The sequence below is a fragment of the Rhagoletis pomonella genome, unplaced genomic scaffold, assembly GCF_013731165.1.
Source record: "Rhagoletis pomonella isolate Grant_MI unplaced genomic scaffold, Rhpom_1.0 Rhpom_scaffold_00003, whole genome shotgun sequence".
Classification (NCBI taxonomy): domain Eukaryota; kingdom Metazoa; phylum Arthropoda; class Insecta; order Diptera; family Tephritidae; genus Rhagoletis; species Rhagoletis pomonella.
Genome location: NW_023458557.1, coordinates 56,692,842 through 56,709,736, shown reverse-complemented (window position 1 = coordinate 56,709,736; position 16,895 = coordinate 56,692,842). Strand labels below are relative to the sequence as shown.

At 31.6% G+C, this 16,895-nt stretch overlaps 1 protein-coding gene across 2 annotated transcripts in view; it reads right to left on the bottom strand.

Annotated features, from left to right (window-relative positions):
• LOC118735314 (tyramine beta-hydroxylase) overlaps window positions 1-16,895 on the bottom strand; it is a 105,525-nt gene that overhangs the window by 38,082 nt on the left and 50,548 nt on the right. For both annotated transcript variants that reach the window (XM_036464997.1, XM_036464998.1), the window contains exons 3-4: window positions 14,344-14,492; window positions 13,886-14,277 (exon numbers count right to left, since the gene is read on the bottom strand). In XM_036464997.1, coding sequence (XP_036320890.1) covers window positions 13,886-14,277; window positions 14,344-14,492 — 541 coding nt within the window. The remainder of the gene's footprint in view (window positions 1-13,885; window positions 14,278-14,343; window positions 14,493-16,895) is intronic.

Sequence of the window (16,895 nt, the reverse complement as noted above, 5' to 3'; positions counted from 1 at the left end):
CATAAAGCATTTCCCTCTCCTACGAAAAAAAAAATAAAATAAAAAATAAAAAAATAAAAAAAAATAAAAAATAATGATGATATGGAAGTATACCATATGCAAATAAAACAATCAAAACAAGAATTACCAAAATTTTCAGGTGAACATTTTTATTTAACAGCCTCAAAAAACCATTACCAATAATTGAATTAACGATAAATAATAATAAATTATGAGCATTAGTTGATACAGGTTCAACAACATCGCTTTTAAATCAGAAAAAATTACCTGAATATAAACGAATTTTACTTAAAAAAAGTATTTTTTTTTCCTCTATTAATAATTCAACTATTATTTGAAATGAAATTATTACTAAATTTCCTAGTGAGTTTAATGAAGAAGGAACAATGTCTTGGAAATTAACTGATTTTAAAGGAAAACAATTTGATGCAATAATTGGGCAAAATATTTTAAAACCAATGAAAGCAGTAATAGATATGAAAAATGATATAAATGGTGATATAATTAAATTTTTTCAATCGTGTCCATATTTATATAATGAAATTCATCAATTGGAAATTTGCGATGTTGATAAGAAAGTAGTTGAATGTATTTTTAAAGATTTAAATAATGAAGAACAAAACGCTGTAAAAAATATTCTTGTTGCATTTACAGAGTTAATTTATATAGAGGGACAACCTTTAACTAATACAAATGTAATTCAACATGAAATTCGAACAACGGTAGACAAACCAATATATTCAAAATTATATCGGTATCCGCAAATACATGAAAAAGAAATTTGCAAACAAATCGATTGGATGATGAATCAGGGAATCATAAAAGAGAGTAAGTCTCCTTACAATAGTCCTTTATGGATTGTACCTAAAAAAATTGATAATAGTGGGGAACAACAGTGGCGAATAGTTATAGATTATAGGGCTTTAAATAATATAACGATAGATGACAAATTTCCCATTCCGAATATTGAAAAACTTTTAGATAAATTAGGGCGTTCACAATATTTTACGACTATTGATTTAGCGAAAGGATTTCACCAAATCCTTGTTAAGGACGAAGATCGTTTGAAGACAGCTTTTTCTACTCCTTATGGACATTATGAATTTGTCCGTATGCCATTCGGTTTAAATAATGCTCCTGCAACATTTCAAAGACTTATTAATTTTGTTTTAAAGGATTTGATTAACAAAACTTGTATTGTATATCTTGATGATATACTTGTTTTTTCAACTAGTTTTCAAGAACATGTAAATGATATAAAGAGAGTTTTCCAAAAATTGAAGGAGGCAACCCTTCGAATTGAAATTAATAAATGTAAATTTTCTGCGAAAGAAACCGTTTTTAGGACATATTTTAACATCGGAAGGAGTTAAACCAAATCCTGCTAAAATTTATCAAATTTTAAACCTTCAATTACCAAAAACAGTTAAACAAATTAAATCATTTTTAAGTATTATAGGATATTATAGTAAATTTATTAAAGATTATTCAAAGGTAGCTTATCCGCTAATAAAATATTTAAAAAAGGATATGAAACTAAATTTAAACGATTCAAATTATATAAATGCTTTTGAAAAGTTAAAAACCATTTTAACAGAAAAACCAGTACTTAAGTATCCGGATTTTAGTAAGCCATCTCAACTTATTACTGATGCAAGTATTAATGCAATTGGTGCTGTTTTACAACAGAATCAACATCAAATATGTTATGCTAGTAGAACTTTAAATGATCATGAGAAAAATTATTCAGTAACCGAAAAAATAACTTTTAGCAATTGTTTGGGCAACTAGTTATTTTAGGCCATATCTTTATAGTGCAAAATTTGAAATTTTATCAGATCATCAACCATTACGATGGCTTTTTGCAAAATATCAGGGTAAAGCTATGAATCTAAGACTTTATAGATGGCTAATCAAATTAAGTGAATTTAATATAACGCTTAACTACATTAAAGGTAAGGAGAATCAAGTAGCCGATTTTCTCAGTAGAATAGATGCAAATACTAATGAAATTAATATGTTGTCGATTTCTACTGAATCATTATTTAATAATGCAAAAGACGATATGGAAACAATTCTTTCTCAAGAAGAAAATGGACAAACTTATATTAACATATTAGATACTGTAGTAAACAGATTTAAAACGCAAATAATATTGACAGATAACAAACAAAAAGAAACACAAGTTAAACATAAAAATAAAAAAAACTTTATAAGTACTTCGGATTTAGAAAGTAATTTGGAAAAAAATTTGCGACAAAATATTGATAAAGGAAAAATTAGAATATTTTCAGAATTAGAAAACAGTAAATATAATATTTTGCAAAATAAAATTATTGAGATGTATGTATGATGGTATTAATAATATAAAATTTTTTCGATGTTCATATCACGCAAAAGACATTGAAACAGAAAATGATGCTTATACATATATACACAATTATCATAAAAATGAAACAGGGCATACAGGTATAGTTGAAAATTATGAGGGACGTAAAAGATTAATTTATATACCAAATTTAAAAACTTTAATCCATAAATATATGAATAAATGCTCAGTTTGTAGTAGAACGAAAAACGATCAAAACCCGATTAAAAATAAATTTAAATTAACGGAAACACCAACTGATATTAAACAAATTGTGCATATGGATGTTTATACAAATTCTAAATCAAACTTTTTAACTTTCATTGATAGATTTTCAAAATTTGCAATAGCTTACTATTTAGAAGATAAGAATAATCAAACAATAATAGAGAAATTAAGACTTTATAAATCTCAACGTGGACATTTTTTGAAGTTAATTTGTGATAATGAATTTAAGAGTGTAAATATCAAGGATTACTTGAAAACGAAAATATTGAGTTACATTTAGTTAAACCAAATAATCATACAGGAAATGCAGATATTGGGAGATTGCATAATAAAATTACGGAGAAGATAAGAATGATGTCTATTGAACATAATGCTCTTAATATTAAAGATAAAATTAGTAAAGCAATTGAATTTTATATTAATAGTTTTCACTCAGTAATAAAGGAAAAACCAATAAATGTTGAAATTGGACAATGCAATAAAATTAAAATACATAAAAATATATTAATTACGAAACAGAGTTACATAGAAAAAAGAGATAGTAATATTAAAAATTATAAATCAGTTGGACACAAAGAACCTAAATTTAAATTTAATGACTTAGAAAATATTCACCCCTCCAATATAAAAAGAAAATTGAAATTTGAAGGCATTCTTGATACAAAAGAAATTGAAGAGTAACCAAGTACAATATTTAATGTTTGAATTTGTAAAATGAAATTGAAAATTATTATTAATTAGTTATTTTTAATTTGTTAGGATATAGGAGTATCTTAGTTTAAAAGAGGGAGAAGTTATATTATAATGATGTTAACTTATAACTGTTGTTAATTTCTACAATAAATTGTTAAATAACTTTGTACTAAAACATATTTTCTTATATTCAAAGAAAAATTAATTTCAAACTTCTTTTCTGTACATTAAAAATTTTCATTCCAAGAAATATTCTTGTACTTACAACATACTTCTTTTACAAAAACAAGTAATTTTTAGCAAAAAAAAAACCGACTTCAACTCTCATATAAAAAAAAAATATATATATATATCTCATGATCCACTGATCGGATCTCAACCAGATTAGTATGGGACCACCTCTGAGACACTACCTTTCCGATTATCGAAATCGGTTGACGTGGTCCAAAGTTATGCGGTAACATACATAAAAAAAAAAAAAGATTCCTACGAACTGATAACCTCCTCCTTTTTTGGAAGTCGGTTAAAAAAGATAATCTTTTGGATATTTTTAAGAAATCCTTTTATGATATTTTAAACTTATTTCGCGCTGTGATGTTGATTCAAACTCAACATTTGAAAACACATTTACATGTATGCCCTGCAGCAATTCAGACTCACCCTAGGTTATCCCTCAGATAGTCCCTATTGTTACCAGCACTAGTCCCTTATAATTTCCCTCTCAAAGGTTTCAACTGCCATTTTTAGCATTGGCGTGTCATTGGAAAAGGACCGGTCCAATCAACACTGACCGTAAGATAGTCCTGGACTTGTCCAATTTTGGAGATTTTTTTCGTTGGAGTAAGATTGCGTTCTGCACTTCACAGATGCTTTTTCATAATTCGGAAACACAAAAAAAAAAATTCATCATTTTATAACCATGTTGCCTCTGGCGGCATTTGAACCCGGACCCTCCTGAAAGCTAACAAATAGTGGTAAGTACCTCTGCGCACTGAGCTACATGTAATGTGTGTTCAAATGTTCTCTTTGAATCAAGGCCAGACCAAGCGATTGAGACTTTTACAGGGTGGTGTCCTTTAATTTTTTTTTATTGAATTGCAAGACAACACCACCCTGTTACTGCCAAACTGAACTTTTCGTCTATCTCTAGACCGATTCCTTGGGGACTGGTCGAAAGCTGACATTTTCGATGCAAGCAAATGTCCAATTCTGACCAGTCAAATTTTAACCAGTGAAGTACTGGTCCTTTATGGAAAATTGGCCGCCTTATTGCTGTAGGGTGGCTGTGGCTGATTGTGCAAAGACGCTTGATACAATTGGTTGCTGTCAAGAGGGTCCGGGTTCAATTACCATCAGACGGAACATAAAATTAATTTATTTTCTTCTTAATTACGAAAAACCATCTGTGCACTTCACAACGACATATTTTAGAACGAACATACTCAAATTTAAAACGAGTTGGGTTGGTGTTCTTTCGTATGCGTATTTTTTAAATTTGGCACGTTTTTTTAATTCTAAAATTTTTTTCCCTCAGTGTAGAGAATGACGTATATTCTCTAACAGTAGAGAATTAATCGGTAGAGAATAGTTACAGAAACGAGCTATTAGTTATTATATATCTTGGGAAAATCAAAATTAAGTTCACGTGTTTCGGTGCTTTTTGTGTCAGTTCAGAACTTGAACCCGGTATCCGAGTAGCTTCATCTCCTCGTGCTCTCTCGGGTTTTTGCCATATTCGCGTCAAAATTTCATAAATAGTAGTTACTTTTTTATAAAACTCAACATTTAAAAGTATAAGTCTTTCCCTTGAAAATGATTGGTTATTTATTCTGATATCTCTTTTGTGCCGGAGATATTGTCATTTGAAGTTTATTACCATTTGCCAGGTGCAAAGAATTGGGATGCATATACAAGCATTGTATAGAGAACACACCTTAAGTAAAACAAGTAAGAGCAGCGCTGTCTTCGACTATGCCGAAGGCTTCATACCTTTCATGAACATCTGAAAATTTTACTTTAACAGATTACTGTATTTGAAAAAATTTATATATTCACAGCATACATAGATAGAGGAGATACATATATAAAATAACATAGCAATAACAAGCAGAGGTATGGAAGATATACGTTATATAGCACCAATCTAAGTGATTTTCACTGCTGTGTGATCGGTATGTAAACCGGTAACACAATTTAATGGGTTTAGCTTCCGACATAAAGGAGATATATTGCAAAAACTGGTACCTGAATAATCAGTGGTATAAGAGATAAAGCTTATAATGCATAGATTTTGACAATTTTCTCAGTAGAATTTGTATTATTTTTACTGGTTATAGTGACCCGATCTTTGTTAATTTTACTGTAAACTTTCTGTTGACAATGAGTGAAAATAGTGCGAAATTTCACGTTTCTAGCTGCATATATGGAGAAGTTATAACAAAGAATTTCATATCTGAACAATCAGTAGTATGGGAGCTATATGTTATAGTGGTCCGATTCTTTCGGTTCCGACAAATGATTAATACATTATAAAAATACACCCACCTACCAAATTTCATCCGGATATCTCCAAAACTTAGAGACTAGATTGCATACAAACAGACGGACAGACGGACATGGCTACGTCAACTCTGCTCGAGGTTCTGATCATTTAAGTATACATTTTAATGGGTCTATCTCTTCTTATTCTGGTACTTACAAACATCGCACCAAAGTTATATTACCATTTCATGCTCATGAAAGGTATAAAAAGTTGGCAAATTTTTATTTTTCATTTAGATACTTCTATAAGAGACCTAACAATTGGTACGAAAAAAATGTAAATTTTCTGCCGGAGATTAGAAATTTAGTATTTTTATAAAACATTGAAACCTTTTAAGTTTGCAAACAGCAAAAAATATTAACTAATATATAAAAATCTCGTGTCACAAATCCAAAAAAAAAAATCAAAACGAAATAATGGAGTTTGATAGAAGTCTTGTTGATAATTTTGGCATAATGTGAAGAGCTTTATCCTGCGGAGTCCCGGTTAATGTTAGAACGTTTAAGGAGCTGCTAAATATTACTGGAAACTTATATTTAATAGTACATGCCAAGTACGGTTCATAAGGCTTTAGTATTTACATGGGAGTGATGTTTTGGAACATTTTAACTTGTCAATAGATAATAAAAAAAAAAACGTTTTAAAAATTTTACTATTTATTATTTTATTCTATTGAGTTTGTCGGAAGAAGCCTTAGAAGCCAGTCATAAAAATATAAGGAATATGAATCTATATATTAATACGCTAACATAAATTTTGTCTCCGTTCGTTTGGCGATTCTACCGAATCGATTTCAAAACCAAGAACACTGTTGGAAAGGCATTTTTCCGTAGATGAGCACAGTTTTTATGGTTTCACAATTGGTTAAAAATTACGGCTAAAACCGTCGTTTAAACATTTTCAAATTGTGTATAGATGTTGCTGCAACATGTTCAATTTGACATGTTTCGCCTGTTGTTTCACTACAGATTTGAAATAAAGATAAATATGAAGATGAAAAAATAAATGATAACGATGAAGTAAAAAAAAAGAAGGCCATAGTGAAGATAAAGACGAAAATCGAGACAATGACAGATACATAAGAATTAGGGTAACTGAAAGGGTAAGAACATTTCTTGAATTTATGAAGTGAAACTTCTTTAGCGCCAGTTGGTTGGTTGGGAGTAAATTGTCAAATTCAAGGGGAATAATACACATGGAAATGGCTCTCAGCGGTTTAGCGGTTTGAGAATAAAAACAAAAACAAAGATGCCTAGAGGTACAGGCAAAACCGAAGATCAAAGTAAATTAAAACTCTTTAAGGTAAAAATAAAGAGGAATATGCAAAAATAAGGATAAATATAAAGAAAAGGATGAGGATGAAGATCGATATTGTTATCGATATAAAACTCGATATTTTTATCGATATGATGATCGATATTGCTATCGATAAAATAATCGATATTGTTATCGATACTGTTATTGATTAAATAACCGCTATTGTAATCGATATAATAATCAATATAATAATCAATATTGTTATCGATACAATAATGGATATTGTTAACGGTATAATAATCGATTAAGCAATTGATTTTGTTATCGATTTAGTCATTTATATGTTATCGATGAATTAATCGATTTTACAATCGTTGTATTTTTCTCTATCCCTGCAAAAAACGGCTGACCATATCGGAAACAAACTATCGATTGTAGGCTCGCCTACATATGTACATACATACATACATCAAAGAAAATTTTGCTTCATTGTTAGCTGTGGTGAAAAATAAAGAAGAAGTCGGTGAATTTAAAGAAAGAATTCATCAAAATCCGTATATTCTATTTGTATATAAAAAAAATGAGCAAAAAAACCTTTTTTGACGCTATGTGGATAGAGAAGAAAACATTTTAGGCCAGTGCGCTTATGCCGACTATGGAGTCAGTGACTATAGTGCTGAAATATAGTGCAACGCCAACGTGGGACTCCAGCAGAACCTAGGAATGGAGGTAGAAAGACCAAACGGCGCTGAGGCATATGTTTTTAGCGACGAAAATTCAGACCCCGATGAAAAATAAGAAGAATTGTCTGAGCTCAGTGGCTCTGAAAAAGCGTGCGAAATTAAGTTAATATTCGACAATATATTTTTACAAATAAAACCAACACATAACCTAAATCGAATTGTATTTTTTAATATGGGTTCATGTATTTTTGGATATTTCGCTGCCAACTATTCAATAATTTATCAATTATTTAGAGGTTAGACTAGTGGTCAGAAAAATCAGTAATTATCGCGATATTTTCCCAATAGTTTCATCGCTAAACTCACTTGTACATCACCAGCTAGATGACATGTGTGAGTGAGTGAACATACTGTAAGGCAAATGCGCCCGTGTGTGTGCAAGAAAGGGATGCACTATCACACGCCCAGAGAAGTGGTCACTTTTTTCCCCAAGCCCATACAAAACTAACCGCTAAACTGACGAAAAGTTTTAGTCAGTTTTCCCAATAATTTAACCGATAATCATAGGTCAGGCTTCTTGCAGGGATGTTTATGGATATTGTTATCGGTATTTTTAACGACACAGTTATCAACAGGGTTATCGATACACTAATCGGAACATGGAATGTGATCACATTACATGATATCACATCACATTTTATCCCATGATATGAAGAGACGTCACATGATATTACATCACATAATATGATATCACATCACACGATATCAGGTGACATGAATTATATGGTATGACATCACATTATTTGGCATGACATCACATCACATTTTATCACATGATATAAAGAGACATCACATGATATTACAACACATAATATGATATCACATCACACGATATCACGTGAGATGACATTATATGATATGACATCACATTATATGGCATGACATCACATGACTTGACATCACATGATATGACATCATATGACATGGCATCACAGGATATGACAAACATGACATGACATCCTATCACATCACATAAAATCACGTCACATCTTATCACGTCAGCGCACCTCATCTCATCTACGTGAAAAGAAAAAAAGGACATAAGCAAAGATGTGAAAGATAACAAGTAAGAAAGTCTAAGTTCGGGCGGAGCCGAACATTAAATACCCGGCGCAAGTATTAAATATATGTTTTCCACCTTTCCGAAAGCTACCGCTGCCTGATAAGCCGGGGTGTATACATTTTAAGTAAATTAGCGTCCTTAAATTTCGAAATATTGAGATTTCAAGCATTTCTGAAATTTACCGTTATATGAAAAGCGGCCTCAATTTTAGTCCGATTTCAACAATTTTCAACGGTTTGCTTTTATGTGGCAAGCACAATAACTATACCGAGCTTGGTACTAATTGCTAGAACGGTTAGCGAGATACATATATGTGATCACAAGCGGTGCTACGCCCATTTTCCAAAATTTTGTCATAAACGTATTTCTTGGTAAAGAAATGTTGCAACCATCAATTTTGAATAAATTAGCTTCAATATTTACTGATTTATCGAAGATTTTGTATTTCTCGAAATTATTATTATATGGGATGTGGGCGTGGTTATTGTCCGATTTTAGAAATTTTCGGCCATTTGGTATGCTGTACCAGGACCAACAACTGTGCCAAGTTTGGAAGAAATTGGTGTAGCGGTTACCAAGATATACACATGTAACCATAAGTGGGCGTGGCTACGCCCATTTGCCAAAATTTTGTAATATTCTTATTTTTCTTCTAAAACTCATTGCAAATATAAATTTTGAGTGAATTATCTTCAGTAGTTACTAAAATATCGCAGTTTTCGTTTTTCTGAAAATTACCGTTATATGGGAGGTAGGCGTGGTTATTGTCCGATTTTTAAAATTTTCAGCCATTTAGTATGATGTACTAAGGCCAACAACTGTGCCAAGTTTGGAAGAAATTGGTGTAGCGGTTACCAAGATATACACATGTAACCATAAGTGGGCGTGGCTACGCCCATTTTCCAAAAATTTATAAAATTCATGTTTTCCGTCTGAAACTCATTGTAAGTATCAATTTTGAGTGAATTATCTTCAAGTGTTACTAAAATATCGCAGTTTTCGTATTTCTTAAAATTACCGTTATATGGGAGGTAGGCGTGGTTATTGTCCGATTTCGCCCATTTTCAATACCATCCGTCCTACACCCAAAGGAAGTTCACGTACCAAGTTTCGTTAAGATATCTCAATTTTTACTCGAGTTATCGTGTGCACAGGCGGACGGACGGACGGACGGACGGACAGACAGTCACCGCTTAATCGATTTCTCTTTTCATTCTGATCATTTATGTATACATTTGTCTATATCTATCTCGATTCGTTTTGCCTGTTACAAACAACCGTTATGTGAACAAAGTTATAATACCCTTGTGCACAAGTGCGCTCGGGTGTAAAAACAAAGATGAAGACCAAAGTAAAGTTACCGATTTCAAAACCAATAACACCGGTGGAAAGGTAATTTTCTGTAGATGAGGAGAGTTTTTATAGTTTCTAAATTGGTTGAAAATCGTCGTTTAAAAATTCCCATATTTGTGTATGGTTGTTTTTGCAACCTGTTTAATTTAAGCTGTTTCGCATTTTGTTTTACTTTGGATTTGAAATTAATCTTTGAAATAAAGATAAATATGAAGATGAAGAAACAAGTGATAACGATGAAGACAAAAAAGGGCAAAAGTGAAGATAAAGACGAAAATTGAGATAAAGGCTAAAATGGAGATGATGAGAAATACATAAGAATTAGGTTAACAGAGTTGAAATTTTCCGATAGGAATCGAAATAAAATCAGCCATAAAGGTTACTGAAATTTATCGAATCATCGAAGTTTATAATTATCGAAATTTATCCATGCTTATTAAGTTATCGCAACGTATCGAATTATTCAAACTGATCAATGTTTACTGAGTTGTCGAAATTTATAGTCACAGAAACTTAGTTGCCCAAATTTACGGATAGTTATCGAGCTATAAAAACGTGTGGGATTAACGAAATTGGTCAAGTTAAAGAAATGTATAAAGTTATCGATATTTATTGAATTATCATTATTTATAGACTTAACGAAATATATGGAGGTGTCGTAATGAATGCAGTTCTTTCAACTTACAGAGTTATCGATCTTATTGATCTACTGAAATTGGTTGGTTCAACGAAGCGAAGTTTATGGAACTTTCAAAATATATCGATTTATCGAAATTTCAAGGTTATATAAGCTTATCGATTTAACACTGCTTATCGAATTTAATCATCTTAACAGAGTGTAACGAGTTATCAAAATGTTTAGATAGTTTTCGAAAAATGTGGAGGTGTCAAAAGTAAAAATTTATAAAGGTATCCAAAGTTTTTAAATTTTTGAGTTATCGAAATTTATCGAGCCATCGAATTTCACAGTTATCTAAATTGGTTGAGTTAACGAATTTTGTTGAGTTATCGAATTTTAGTGTTCTTGACATTCATCGAACTATCGATATGTATCAAATCATTGAAATTTATCGATAAACTTGAATGTATCGGGTCAATTCCAAGTCCTGCCGAAGTCCTCCAAAGACCTTCTCAGATAAAAAAAAAAGTTTAGTTACGTTTTAGCAGAAGATTTTCCGGTTAGTTAATTTGTACCGTATAAGTTTTGCTACGTGTTAAGTTAGAAAACCTCTCCAAGGCTTCTAAAACTAGAAAAACTGTCGAATTTCGGCAGTAACTGGCACTCTAGTATATTTTAAAAGACAACATTATAAATTACATTTGAAATAAGTTAACATATTTACTGAGCATATTTAAAAAAATATTTATTTATGATCCTTTTCAAGGAAAACATTCAATTAATTTTTTTCAATAACTACAATTCATAAATGAAACAAAATTTGTCAAACAGTTACAAAATGTTAACTTTATAACTTATTACTAGTTTTTAGTACATTCTGATCACAAATGTAGCTAAAATCTCGACGAAATTTTCCACAGAGCTTAAGGACATAATTTAACAGAGAGCCACCAATTTCGGTTTTATTCTGCTTATACTTGTATTGTGTTGTGTTGTGTTGCCTTGTGTTGTGTTGTGTTGCCTTGTGTTGTGTTGTATTGTGTTGTGTTGTGTTGGGTTGTGTTGTGTTGTGTAGTGATGCCTTGTGTTGTTTTATATTGTGTTGTGCTGTATTGTGTTGTGTTGTGTTGTATTGTATTGTATTGTGTTGTGTTGTGTTGTGTTGTATTGTGTTGTGTCGTTTTGTGTTGAGTTGTGTTGTGTTGTGTTGTGTTGTGTTGTGTTGTGTTGTGTTGTGTTGTGTTGTGGTGTGTTGTATTGTACTGTGTTGTTTTGTGTTGTTTTATATTGTGTTGTGCTGTATTGTGTTGTGTTGTTTTGTGTTAATGTGTTTTCTAGTGTAATGTTGTGTTGTGTAGTGCTTTGTTGTGCTGTGTTGTAATGTTTTGTAATATATTGTGTTGTGTGTTGTGTTGTTTTGTGTTAATATGTTTTGTAATGTAATGTTGCGTTGTGTAGTGTTGCCTTGTGTTGTGTTGTGTTGTGTTGTTTTATATTGTGTTGTGCTGTATTGTGTTGTTTTGTGTTGTGTTGTTTTGTGTTGCGTTGTATTGTGTTGTATTGTACTGTGTTGTTTTGTGTTGTTTTGTATTGTGTTGTGTTGTTTTGTGTTAATGTGTTGTTTTGTGTTAATGTGTTGTCTAGTGTAATGTTGTGTTGTGTTGAGTTCCTTTTTGTGCTGTGTTGTGTTGTTTTGTAATGTACTGTGTGGTGATTTGTTGTATTGTGATGTGTTGTATTGTGTTTTGTTGTGTTATGTTATGTTATATTCTGTTATGTTGTTCAGCCCACCTCAACTCCCCTTAATATAAAAGGTTGAATTTCAACCGCAGGGCGAACACTAGTTACAATATTTGACTATTTATGTAATTATTTTTTAATTTTAATATTCTTTTTGTAGAAATATAGTTATTCTTTAATAAAAAACGGCATAATTCCAAGTATCTTTCTTCGTGCAATATTTAAACATATCAACAAATTTTCGATATTTTTAATTATATTTCTTAGAAATATTTTAAAAATGCAGTTCCTATTCAATTTTAATGAAACACAAAGATTTTAGATAGGGCCTTTCTATATTAAGGTAACGATATGTACTCGTGTTGATAAAATGACTGACATTGTCAACAAAAAGATTTCCCAAAAAACAACGGAAAGTTGCAACTATTTTAAATTTGCAATTTAATACACTAAAATGGGCTACAAAGTAGAGCACTCAAAATGTTTCTAAAAAATCTTATTAAAAAGCTAAGAAGCGAAGAATGAAACTTTGACTTATTTTGTTAAAGAATAAACTGCACTCTTACAAACAAATAATTAAATAAATAGTCAAATCTTGTCAATATGCGAGTGCCGTATAGTTATGATAAGCACTAAAATAAAAAAAATCAAACATTAAAAAATTAAATATTTTGACCTTTTGGGTTATGTTATGAATTCGATGTGTTTATTCATGTTATTTTAAAGTCAAATATATGAGAACGTCTATCGGAATCTGTAAATTTGTACACACTTATGTATGTATGTAAACGTGCCAAATTTCAAGCAGATTAGACCAAAATTAAAATTTTTTTAGAATACATCGGACCCAGGTTTACCTACCGGAAAAAAACGTATCCTGTATGTTAATCCAGACAATGAGCTATCTTATGTGCCAAATTTCAAGGAAATCGGACCATAAATACGATTTTCTCGAATAGATCGGACTCTGGTCCAGCTACCGCAAAAAGTACCCTATGTTTTAATCCAGGCAATAAGCTATCTACGTGCCAAATTTCAAGCAAATCGGAACATTATAGACTATTTTTCCAATAGATTAAAACTTGATCCACCTAACGGAAAAAGTATCCTCTATGTTAATCCATAATAAGTTATCTCTTATAAGTTGTTTGCTTTTGTACCGCTCCCCACTTGCTTCTTTCAGTCCCGTTGGATATTTATGTATGTTGCATATACATATATGCTTAGAGTGAAGGTTAAAATGTAAGTTAGCTCAAAATTATATCCATTACATACATACCTTCTTTCACCTCAGGATTGTTAAAATGTACTTCCAGCCTAATAAACGGGTTATAGTCCTCCCCGCCGATTGGCAAACCCGCCTCTGGTGGATAAGTGAATGTGCTAGCGCCCATAGCCCACAATGAAATCACTTTCGAACATACTTTAGCTTCCATCGGCAACTGTTCACAATCGCCATTATATAATGGTATCTCAGCTTGTGGATCTGTTTCACAATGAAAAACTTCGAGATGGTGTACCAGATCGCGAGAGGTAATAATTGGTTCGAATTGCACTATGTGTTGCTTTGTCGCGAATGATTCATCCAGTTTTTGTACGTGACACCAATATGTTGTTTCCTTTGCTGGTACGGTCACGTTTTCGAGTATAACTTGAATGGTTTTCAAATTTCTGCATAAAACAACGGTTAGCTATTAAATGCTTTAAACTTACCTATTTATTCTACCCTGTACTCACGTTTCTGGAATGAGAATTTTATCGGCGCGAAGTAACTGCATCATCTTGATACCAGATTCGTGAGATGACACATTGGGAAATGGAAACTGGTAATCTTTCAATGCCAAACGACTTTCGCCTCGCGCCCAAGCAATGTACATAGTACCCTCCTGTAATTACAGGATTATGGTCATTTGAATACACTTATGTATAACCTGTTAAGAGCTAATTTAAAGCAAGTATCGATAAAAAGATTAAAGCATTATCGATAAATACTTTTATATAATATTCGCATTAAAAATATTTGCACATGTGGACACAAAATCCAGGGCTTCGGAGCAAAGAATTTTTTTCATCGCTCCGCTCCGATATTTTATTTAGCTCCGAGCTCCGCTCTTAGCTCCGCCCCCGCTTCTAATACAATTTTTATTTTATTTATTTAAGTACTTACTACCCTACTAACCCTAACCGTCGAAAAAGATTGAATCGATTTTTTTTTTTAATTTTTTTCTAGAAGCACTTCTGTATCCAAAGATATAAAACGTTTTTCTTCGCGTTTAGGGCTCGATATACAAATGTACTTTAATGGGTTGACATACATAGATATATATGAACCCAATATATTTTGTCTTGTATATAAAAATAGTGAACCCGCATGGCGTCAAAACGCCAACATTTAATTAAATTTTTTAAACAGGTGAAACCCTATTCAAAAACCTCTAAAAATATTCCTAATGATTCCTAATGATTAATCTGAACCATTTCTCAGTGATGACAGGTCTCGCATGGTGTCGGTTTTCATTTCATCACATTTCAAATCTCAAAAAGTAAAACCTGTGCACATCTATGTAGAATTCTAGTTCTTTAATTTGACTTCTCATTTTGGAAATTCGAAATAACGGTGCAGATGTGATGACCTTCACAAAAAATAGATGGCTACTCTAATTAAAAATATTATCAGCCTATAGTTTTATTAAAACTCTTCCGTTTGACACTAATATTTCGATATTTCATTTATGTATCTTTCGTATAAGTAAAACAAATTCCCTTTAAAAGTATTTCAAACTAAAATTTTTCGCCTGGCATTGTTATACATACATTGCAATTAACTGATGAATTAAGTTGAGTTTAATTTTTTAAGCACATGGCAACTCTTCTAACTACAGTTTAGAAATAAATTATTTTCAAACCCATTTCGATTGATACCCATCCTTTGACAATCCATTTAACTTATTAAATAATTTGAGCTTAATTTTTTCAAGAAAAAAAAACCAAATGTTCAGCTTAGAGATTTCTTAACACTCGTTCTTTTGATAACCATATTTTAAAATTTCATGTAACTTACGTATAATTAAACGAAATACCACTTTCACCTGGCGGCAACCCTCTAAAAATTATTTTCGAACTAAAATTTCCTTAAATACTTTTCGTCTGACATTGTTATGAATATTTCATGTAACTGATGAATTAAGTGAAAATTTATTTTTTAAACACGTGGCAATCCTCCTAAATTTAGTTCTTAAATAAAGGATTTTAATCCCATTTCCATTGATAACCAACCATTGATAATCAACTAAGTATTTCTTGAAGCTCTTTCATTTGACATCCATCGTTAATATTTCATATAAAAAATAGTCCAATTAGACTTCACAAATAGGTGGCAACCCTACTCAAAATATTTTCAAACTACTACCTTCTTAAACCTCTTTTGTATGACACCCATATATCGATACCTTATTCACTTACCAAATTCCTTGAATTAAAATTGAATTACGTTTTGTTTAATATGTGGCAGCCCTCCTATACGTAGTTAAGTTATAAAGCCTTTTCAAAACCATTTCGATTGATACCCATATTTATTAACTGATTTAACTTTTTAATTAGATTGAGCTTAATTTCTTAACAGATGGAAACTTTTTTCGAAAAAGTAACACCTTCTTGAACATCCACACCCTAAGTCCTTTGCGGTGCAGATCTGAGTGCATTGATTAGAACATAACTTGAGTTTAATTATTTAACAGGTGGCAACTCTTTTCGAATAAATAAAACCAGTTTCCACATCTACAGGCCAAGCACTTTAATTTGACACCCCATTTTTGAAAATCGAACGAACGGGGCAGATCTTTTATGCTGCACAAAAAATGCCTTCGCGTATTATCTATCTATATATAAATACGCCGCAAGAAAATTTTGCAATCCCTTTTTTGAAGGCACCGTTCGCTCGATTTCAATGAAAGATACACCCATATAAAGGACATAACTTCCTCTAATCCAGAAATGTTAATCCCGACACATAGGGGGCGTGGCATCTGACATATAGACTAAAATGTGAAAATCACTATATCTCTAAAACCAATTATGCTGGGGAACTGAAACTTAGCAAAGATGCCTAGATTGTAAATACCCTACCTACGGTGAAAAATGGTAGGTACTGGGAAAGTGGGCGTGGCACTTCCCATACAAATTGAAATTCTCATATCGCCTATCTCTGGAACAGCTTAAGCTAACGCCTTGAAATTTGACAGTGCAACATATGTTGTCAATACCGTACTTTCGGCGAAATATGGTAGATT